Source organism: Haliotis asinina, chromosome 3 (assembly GCF_037392515.1).
Source record: "Haliotis asinina isolate JCU_RB_2024 chromosome 3, JCU_Hal_asi_v2, whole genome shotgun sequence".
Lineage (NCBI taxonomy): Eukaryota > Metazoa > Mollusca > Gastropoda > Lepetellida > Haliotidae > Haliotis > Haliotis asinina.
The window spans coordinates 38675406-38683579 of record NC_090282.1 but is presented as its reverse complement, the minus strand read 5'-3'; the positions used below and the strand labels follow the sequence as shown (position 1 = coordinate 38683579).

The 8174-nt window shown below is 38.7% G+C and overlaps 1 protein-coding gene across 1 annotated transcript; it reads left to right on the top strand.

Moving 5' to 3' along the window:
• Positions 1-1262: 1262 nt before the first annotated feature.
• Positions 1263-8174, top strand: LOC137277965 (cholecystokinin receptor-like). Its single transcript, XM_067809985.1, has 2 exons — positions 1263-1326; positions 6941-8174. The coding sequence occupies exon 2, from the start codon at positions 6981-6983 to the stop codon at positions 8124-8126; it is 1146 nt and encodes a 381-aa protein (XP_067666086.1). The 5' UTR covers positions 1263-1326; positions 6941-6980; the 3' UTR covers positions 8127-8174.

Sequence of the window (8174 nt, the reverse complement as noted above, 5' to 3'; positions counted from 1 at the left end):
CTCTACATTTAGTTTCAGAACGGATAAACGAGGACATCAGTTGAATTTCAAATTCAGCTTATACCACACACCAGTGTTGGTTTTCGTACAGTGTCCACATTATGGTCTAAGTTGGTTAAAATGCCACGATTTGTTCAGGAATATTTTCACGCTATAACAGAGTATTGCGTTTATATAGGGAAGCCAGATCCGCCAAAAGTCAATAATTATCTTGAATTATGGTAGTCAGGAATACAAAGTCATTGTCAGTGAGAAACCCCTAGGGATTAACTATAGATGGACATATCCATTCATAACAAGTCCATATATAACTATGTACACACACATTAACTGTTCAGTCAATCAAATCATCTGATTTGCCTGGTTGGCCTTTTGGCATAAAACTTGGCATTATGAAAAACGGATTTGAAAAATAATGTTCTGGAATTGGCCTTGAAATCAGGTTGGGATTATGTCCACGGTGTGCGTGAGTTTGGTTTTACGCTGCCTTTAGTAATAATTCAGCAACACCAGGTCGGGGACACGAGAGGTGAGCATCACATCGTCTTCGGCGTCTTCGCGAACGTCTTGACCACTAGGCTACCCCATCGAACCTATATCCAAGGAGCTGATCCGTTCCGGAAAGAAAAAAAACATGTCGCTATACCCATGTTGGCTACCAAAACCATAAGTAGAGTGTGTAGTTCAGTCGTTTAACTGGTCACTGTGATGAGTTGCTTTCTTCAGAATACCATCAAAGTGACCAGATACTTCATTATTTATAAACCGACGCTATACTGCTGGAATAGTGCGGCGTAAAATTTAACTCACGCACACCCTGTCTTTCACTCACTCAGTCACTCACTCTTCAGGTTAAATGAAACATATATTAGCACTGATGCCATTACTGAATCAGAAAACCTGCCATGTATATACAGAGCTGCCCACCACCTACAAAAACCCCGACTTCATCACCACATACATTAAGCCTGTTATCCTCGAGCGTTAACTACAACCTACAACCTCCTACATGAGAGGGAAGATCACTTGCAATGTCGCTGATAGCACGAAAACAATCAGGTCAAAAACTTGAACTTCCTCAGCCGTATCAGATCTGTCAGAGATACGTGCACGTCGGCGAGTCTTTGGTAATTTGAACACATACTCAGGTTCTGAATACAAATGGAAGCCCATATATTACTTCCTAGTTTTCGAGAAGGGTCGCACGTGAAAGGTCACAGTCTGCGCATGCACGAATACTCTATCCTTCCTGTTCGGGGACACATATATCGCTTAACAAAGCTTATGTGTTCGAGAGACACTGCAACGAGTTTGACAGCACTAAACGTGAGTAGTAAATGCTTGCATCATCTTATAAAGCACAAAGGGCCTGTTCAAAAATTAGTTTTTATATCCATACATTTTATTGTGATTATAATAGGTTATTTGTGTAACATGGTATTTAGCCCATAAGAAGGAGCTCTTTTACTTAGGTGAATACAAAATCAGGGACAATACTCCCAATTTAATGTTACTTTTCATTCTTCATATATCTGCTTTATGTTATATAGTCCTAACATGTACTGCTATCAACAGAGGTTTATATGAATCACCATACAGTTAAATGAAAATAAATGGTTTAACATTCTACTAATGCGTTTGCGGGGAATATTGACTGAACTGTAATAATTTACATATTCCGTTATCAAATAATATATATCATACATTCGTCGTCTCAAATTAATGATTTAAAACTGATTTCGAATAAAAACAAAAATGCACTACAAAACTGTGAGGAAAGCGCTTGGTTCGTTTACTTTGTGGTCAAAGCATTCGATCGTCTCGACTGAGACCCGGGTTCGATTCCCTACGAGGTACAATGATATACTACTGGGCTAGAGATGAAATAACATAGAACTACACACACAAGGAAAATGTATAACGTCGAGCGTGTTCCATATTCTGCGCATGGGTTAAGATTTGATAGGTCTAGGAAATATGTTTTCCCTACAGCAAGCAGCCATCAGTTTTGTATCAGGACATACACATTATTGCACATTCAATCGTCCCTTGGTCACAATTTGAAGTTCGATTTGAACGTTAAAAGCGCGGGTTTCATCTCCCGCCAGTGCTCGAAATCTGTTCATACAAGGAAGAACACATGCGCATTCAGTGTGTGTTCTTTTAACGTTGACAAAGCTGCATACCTATTAGAAAAGAGTCAAGGAAAAACATTTCATTAGACTCTATATGAAGGCGTCCATTACGCCTCTCGTTTCGGTTTCTTGCCTGACCCTACCTTTGTCACATCAAGTATCAGTATTTTGTCGTGTCGTGTTTGAAGGGAACTAAAAATCGTATTTATTTAATCAAAAGAAGGTGACAAGGAAGTGTTGGTAGGGGTGGGGGTGGGGTTAGAGGGAGGGGGGACAAGGGAGTGTACAGTTATAGGAAAGGTTAATTCAAGTGCCTTTTATTACGCATACACGAAGTATGTATGTATAGCCTTGGTCTGTCTCGCAGTCCCTGAATCACAGCATTTTCCCTCCCATTACGACGCACTCATCGATATTCCGGCTACATGTCGGCGGTCTGTAAATAACCGAGTCTGGACCAGACCAATCCAGTGACCAACATCATGAGCATCGAACTGGGAACCGGTGACATGTGTCAACCAAGTGAGCAAGCCTGACACCCGTTAGTCGCCTCTTACGACAAGCATAACCGACTTTCATTGCAAGCATTGCTGAAAACCTATTCTACCCCGGACCTTCACGGGTCCTTTGCAATTTAAATGGGCTTCTTTGTTACTGTCAAATTTATACATATTCAGAGAATAAGCGTGAGTCTAGTATGGTCTAAAAGATACTATTAAACACAAGCATACATTTAAACTGCATATGATAATTATCGAACATGTGAAGCCTATGTAGAAATTATACATTAACTTATTAATGTGCTCATTTCCTACCTGGATACAATGTGAGATGAACCGTTGTCGATGTATCTTGACGAATATTTTACTACAATATGAATCTTTAATATGATAGAAGTATAGAGAACACTTGGTGTATTTGGTTATGGGTGTAAACAATTGGTGTACAATACATTGTACATTTGCAGCTTATTTTCCCATTTAGTAGGGTTGAAAAAGAGAAAAAAAAGTAATTTTTGACATACAACTCTTCTTATATTAAACATTAATTTTGAAATATTCAATTCACTAGATATTGTAATAAATCATCCACGACACCGAATAACCCTCGTGATACGAAATCTGTAATATTACACTTTTAATCCATTTTATTATCTGACATAATCACATGTAAATTCCATTCTGAAAAAGGCAATGCAGATTGAGAGTACATAACAACTGTACGGTGAAGGTTCCCACGTACAGTTTCCATGTGAGTAAAGAGTAGTATCAGCTGACCCACATGTTGCAAGGTTATTAATACTGCAAGGAAATACGTATTCAGGGCCGGATCACGTTTGAATGTAAAGTCCATCTCGCATATGATTGTCCACACGTATGATAAATCCCAGTCGGTCTCACAAATGTATTATTATCAGCGGAGATCTCTCTTTACTGGGCTGAATAGTTCCGCCTCTTATAGGAACAGATCTTTATCTTACTGTGGGCGATGCACGCGGTGTCATTATTACAATGATTAACAAGCACCAGTAGTATATAACTGACCTTTAACTTGCTTTACAGACATTCATACTAGGTAAGGTTATAAAATCCACGCCAATGACATAAATCGATGTCACTGACCCTGACGTCGACATTAAGCATGAGATCCTAGGGATATAAATCCAACTCAAAATCAAGCGTATATGTGTACTTTATAATGCTCCTTTACAAATTATCAGTACAAATAATGTACCGTTATAATGCGTATTTTTATAGCAATGGTCCTTGTACGTATTTATCAATAATGTTCCTTTACCAATTTAACTGTACATGTAATGTCATTGTATATTAACAGAAATGCCAATTTCTAATGCATATCGTTAACAATAATTGTCCTACAGAATACGTAATAACCGTAATTATCCTTTGATTACTCACAACTGTAATTATCAAACAATATTGTTCCTATAGAATACGCTATATCCGTAATTATCCTTTGATTACTCATAACTGTTATCCTTCATGCTACGGATTTGACAGTAATCTCACTATGTTTGTCAAATTCATCAGCAAAACACGTTTGTTTCACAACTTATGATCCTCTATGATATATATTAAAGAGCGATGTTAATTTGTTGTCCACAGTTGACAGTAATTATCCTCATATTAAACTGACCGGCAAAAGAAAGTATACCAAAAGTTACCAATTTCCGAAATTTAAAGAAATATTTTTGTAGGTAAATTATACACTGAAACAAGTCGCCGCAATGTAGCAGTTTGATAACGGCGGTGGAATTCACGTGCTCGCTGTGAATAAAACGTCGAAGTGGTAAACTGTAAAAGTCATGATTTAGGGCATCTGAGTTTCAAATACAAGTTAGTGTGCGGACAGGTTACACGTGCAGTTTGAAAGAGATCATCACGTATACACCACGGCTATCGGCCTATGAGTATCCTCCAGATGGGGTCGACACACGTCAGCGTTGTAAGAACCTTCGGCTGCACCCATGTAACCGTCGCTAGACTGCTGCAACGTTACAGGCAGATGGGCCAGACAGAAGATAGACCAATAAGTGGGAGAACGCGAGTAACAACACCAGCTGAAGACATTTGAGGAAGTCATCAGCGGCAAATTCCCTTAATCACCGTGTCGGTCGATACAAGGTGGCTAGACGTCTTCGGGCACCAGGTATCAGAGCCTACAGACCTTCCAAAGGACAGGTGTTGACCCCTGAACACTGACATCACAGATTGCGTTTGGTCCGAGTTGTGCGTCGTTGGGAGCGACAAGAGGAACAAGGTGAACGTTCTACAGTGGCCAGAACGTTCTCCAGACAGTCCCCGATCAGGCATATATATAATGCTCTAGGCAGACGCGTGCGGAAACGCAATAACCAACCACAGAATAGACAGCAAGTTGCACAAGCCCTCCAGGACGAATGGCGTCGCATACCACGTCACCTTGTCCCATGTTGTCCGGTGTCTGACGTTTTCATCTGGAAGGAGGCAGCGTGCCTGTATTGATAGAAAGGATGGACATACAGGATGTAAAAGTGATGGTTGTGAACATTTATAGTGTCTACCTGTGCACCTGCTTATCCTCTATGTGATTGAAAATTCGTTTTCATTCCCCCAGTGAACTTGAGAATTCTTGACGTCACGTGTTTCTGTAGTATGTGTGTGACTGTTATCTCAGGTTGAGTAAAGATGTTGTTAACACAACTGTATTATGTCTGTGTATCTTTGTGGTCTGACCCCTTGAAAACCTTGTGTACTTTCTTTTTCCGGTCAGTTTATTGACAGGATATCCTGGTATTTATTTATCAGTAATATCATTTTTCCGCTGATAGTTTACTGTAATGGCGCTATATAAAACGTATTTTTAGTAATTATGATATCATGTTGAGATTTCTTTATTCATTTGGCAGAATACGTGTTTACAGTGATGTGCATTTACGCACATACATTTATAGCACACATTTTACCAAACTACCACGTGTAACAGGTATTTAACAAAACAGTCTCTTTATTTCACATCTTTAATAGTAATATTCATCTAATATTCGAATTTTACAGTTATATTAATTAGACGGACTTAATATGAAAAACCTCAGCTGTTAAGTGATGATGTTCTTTGTGGAATGATGTTTAATGTTTAGTCAGGTTTTCAAAATATACCATTATACCGAAAGCCACTAATTATTATAGTATAAAGTTGAGGCACACACCTCTCTTCATGAACTAAACGAAAAACACAGATTGTGCTAAAATGTTTTGGAACCTCAAATGACAGCATAAGAACATTTTATCGGAACCAGGATATACAATTCTTAACGGAATATTCAAACGATATCGGGTAAAGGCATTATGTTAGATCAAATTAATTACTTCTCATAATGTTTTATCAAATGATATTATATACTAAATAATCCTGTTGAGTATTGAGGTATATGGATATGATATTGTAATTATCTGACTCAAATATTTACAATGCGATAATCGACTGTACATTGCGTTGCATAATCTTTCATACAATTGCTGTTTCCTTAATTTGCAAACAATGTGTATATAGTATTGTATTTCCGCTTATTTTGTGATGATACAATGATGTTCGTTTTTGGGATTACTTTAGTGTCATCCGGCTGTAGTGCCAAGTCCACTTGAATATAGAGCATAGTTTAGCACATGGGTTAAGTGTCTTTATGATGTAAACACTACACGTCACTTACCGATAATATAGGGATTTAAACAACAAAAACTGAAACATGTTAAAGTTCTGAAGATATTGATGTTCAAACCGTACCAATTCAGACAATCACTTACTTTTCAGCCGATCCGAATTTTCTCTACACTAAATGAAAATTCCTTGTTTCATAACAAAAATGGTATTTACAAATGAATTTTATTTTGGAACTGTAAAAAATCGTATTTTCATATGTTTAGGCAGCATGTCGTTAACTCTGACGTCACAGATTGCTCCTGTTTGAAGAGGTCGTACAATGATTCACATTTCATCAGGCTCGCTGGTTACACCTGTTATGTGTTTTTTGCGCGTATTAGATGTATTTTTGTAGCGTACAATATGACTGGTAGAATGTCAAGTCCGTACCAGACAAAAGTTTTCTAGTAGAACCTCATTTTGAGATTCCCAAAGCATCCAGATTTCCGTTTGTCAGAGCACGTTGTACGTATGCAGGCTTAGAAAGGGCACAGTGTTGCAATATACAGGTGATTAGATGTATCAAATAATACCGATTAATACAGAACTGGATTTTCACTTGAATATATACGACTAATACCCCACATTATACATATATGTTTCAGGGTAAACGAACAAGCCAGCTGTCTTCAAGAGGACCTAACCATGGACAACGATAATCTTTACAACCTAACAGAAGCGAATAACAAGAAAGCCATCCTTTTACTTCCGGTATCAATACTGTCCGCCATCTTGATGATACTGGGAATTGTGGGTAACACAGTCGTCGCGACTGTCATTTGGACAAGAATGCCTAAAAGGGCCATTAACGCATTCATTTTCACATTGGCCCTGTTTGACCTGATCAGCTGTGTGACATGTTCCCCTCTAGACATTCTCGAGCTTCGTTTTCCGTACGATTTCCATTTTCCTGGACTATGCAAACTTTTACGATTTGCAAGAACTTTGTGTACAAGTTCATCCGGGTTCTTGCTCATTGCCATAGCAACAGAGAGATACCGTCTTATTTGTAAATACAAGAAATCACACATGTCCACAACTCAGGCGTGGAAAACATGTGGTGCCATTTTCGTGATAGCCGTGATAATATCAACCCCTTCTGTTGTGTTATTTGGATCAAGAAGTGTCACACTGGGGGATGGTTGGAACGGAACAGAATGTTCGATTAGTGACGGTTACAAGGGATCGATATTCCCCGTGATGTTTTATTCGTTACTTATCTTCTTGTTTTTTGGGACGTTTATTGCTTTGTGCTTTTTGTATGCCTTTGTCGGAATTCAGATTTGGAAAGGAAGAAAAATTCGAACTAAACGGTGTTCCTCCATATCAGCGTTGGGCAGAGATGCCGTGAGCATAGCCCTTAATAATACCTCCGACGCCCTGGACTTCCCATGTGATTCCCTTAAAAGGTCTCCTTCTTTCTTCGGACACAAGGCGAAGGAATACAGTCGCAGACGAACTACTTTAATCATGGTGGCTATTACATCCGTTTTCATCACAAGTTGTCTCCCTTACGTCATAGTCGCCATCTGTAGATTCCTCATAAAAGACATTGACTTGTATCTATCGGACACTGGGGAAGTGTTCTTTCATTTTAGTTTGAAATCATTCATGTTCAGTCCAGTTTTAAACCCATATATCTACGGATATTGTAACGAGCGGTTCAAAAAGGAGTTGCTGGAGATCGCAATAATTAAAAACATACAACATAAGCTACACAAGGGAGATAACTCTGACACGAGTCAATCCCAAACTTTCTCGGCTGCAAACGAAGATGAAGCAGAGAAATAGAATGAACGTCCCGTGTACCGAGAATATACCACGAATAAGCGTTACCAG

Excerpts from the sequence above, each read along its gene's own strand:
- LOC137277965 (XM_067809985.1), top strand. The coding sequence starts at position 6,981 with ATGGACAACGATAATCTTTACAACCTAACAGAAGCGAATAACAAGAAA.